Genomic DNA, 1,839 nt, shown 5'->3' on the forward strand with positions numbered 1-1,839 from the left:
AGCCTTCCCAACCTCTGCCCTGGGGTGACTGTCCTGGTGAGGTGGCTCTCTGCAGCACAGTGTGGTGCCAGAGCAGGGGACCCCCAGCACATCCCCCTACATGGCAGCTATAATCTGGGTCACCATTTGAGCCCCATTCCAGTGCTGATTCCTTTGGGAAGCTGAAGGCTTCTCCTTGCTCTAAGTGGGGCAGGAGCTAGGGCAGGGGCAGAAGCTGGGGCAGGGCATGGTGGGCTGGCAGCTAGTGCACCTCTCCATAGTCCAGCCAGCCAGACTGGTAACCCCCAGGCCATGGGCAAGGCTGGTGAAGGCTCATCTGGCTCCAAAACTCACACAGGAGCAGCAGAGGAAGACCATGCAGAATGACTCCATGATGCCAGCAATCCCCACCACCCAGGTGAGACGCAGGAAGAGGATGACCCCAAAGATGTTCTGGAGGCAGGGCAGGTAGACACCCATGAAGGTGCCCATCCGTGGGGCCTGTTGAGGGAACAGCAGTTACCAGGGCTCAGGGGTCTGGCTGGCAGGGGAGCAACAGGTCCCACTCCTCCTGCAAAGCAGCCAGGAACCCAGGGTGAAACTGCCCCTGGCTGAGGCCAAGGAGTCCCCTGTTCCCAGGGTAGTCTGTGGCCTGGCACTACGCAGGCAAGGGCTGGAGAGGGAGGGTTAGCTCCCTCCTAAGTCCTCACCTGCACGGGCTTTTTCTTGCCTCCATCATTGTTCTCAGCCTCCTCATGCTCCCGGCTGCCCTGTGGCAGGTTGGTGTAATTTGCCAGTCCACTCAGCAGAGACGAGACCATAGGGCTTGTGTCCATCTCCTCCTGTGGAGAGCAGAGCCCGAGTCATGAGGACAGTCCCTTGGGACCCTAGCCAACCCCAGGAGACCTCACCAGATGCTACCCCACTGCCTGCCCCTCCAGGAATGGCTTTGGCAGTGTGGCAACCCTGGCCTGGGGCTCTGGCATGTCCCAGTGCCCGGGGTGCAGGTCGGCTGTATGGGACAGCTGCCCAGCTCAGCCCCCTCCCCCTGCCCCACTGCCTGCCTGCCCTACCTCAAAGAGGGCCATGTTCTTGCCATCATATTCCTTGCCCTTCTCCAGGTCCGTGCTGTTGATGAAGGGGCTGCTCTCCTTGGGATTGCCATCACCTGTGGAGACACCACTGAGTCAGTCAGGCAGCCCTGCCCTGCCCATCCCACAGGGTCACCACTGTGAGGGGTCATGGCTGCCCGTGGCTCCTGCAGGAGAGCTGCCGGAGCTGTGGGCACCATGTTCATGCCCAGTCCCAGCACAGGCAATGGCAGGCCGGCATCCCAGCCACCAGCATCACCTCCCACACCTCACACCTGCAGGGGCTGCCGTCCCCAGGAGCCACACGCTGTCCTGCCCAGCTGTGCTGACGTGCGGACCCGCCAGAGCACATCCACACAGTGAGGCGAGCGGAGTGGATCCAGGGGAACCCTCCAGCGGGATGGCTGGCAGCAATAACTCACGGCACGGGGTGCCCACGGGTGAGCGCACTGGGACTGCCCTCAGCGCTGCATCTGCAGGGGCAGGATCTGGATGGCTGCTCAGCACCAGCGCAGAGGGGATGGTCCCGGCACAATGCCGGGGAGTGGGGCAAGTGGCCAGGTGTCTGGTTCTGCTCCCAGACACAAACCACAGGAGTGGGGGCCACAGGGTGGGAAGGCATCTGGAGGTGACACCACTGAGGGCAGGTGATGCCTGGGGCAGTGGAGCCACCCACAGCAGTGCAGGGCCCACAGAACTACCAGGACAGGGACCACAGCCACTCACTGCATTAATGACCTAGTGCAGAAGAAACCTGGAGATGCTTAAT

General features: G+C 62.1%; 1 protein-coding gene across 1 annotated transcript in view; it reads right to left on the reverse strand.

The window, feature by feature from the left end:
* Window positions 1-1,168, reverse strand: part of SLC12A5 (solute carrier family 12 member 5) — a 13,656-nt gene extending 12,488 nt beyond the window's left edge. The window contains 3 exon segments of the mRNA XM_017733211.1: window positions 334-480; window positions 690-821; window positions 1,053-1,168. Coding sequence (XP_017588700.1) covers window positions 334-480; window positions 690-821; window positions 1,053-1,067 — 294 coding nt within the window. The 5' untranslated portion in view covers window positions 1,068-1,168.
* Between the last annotated feature and the right edge of the window lie 671 nt (window positions 1,169-1,839).

This window comes from Corvus brachyrhynchos, unplaced genomic scaffold (assembly GCF_000691975.1).
Source record: "Corvus brachyrhynchos isolate BGI_N302 unplaced genomic scaffold, ASM69197v1 scaffold10, whole genome shotgun sequence".
NCBI lineage: Eukaryota > Metazoa > Chordata > Aves > Passeriformes > Corvidae > Corvus > Corvus brachyrhynchos.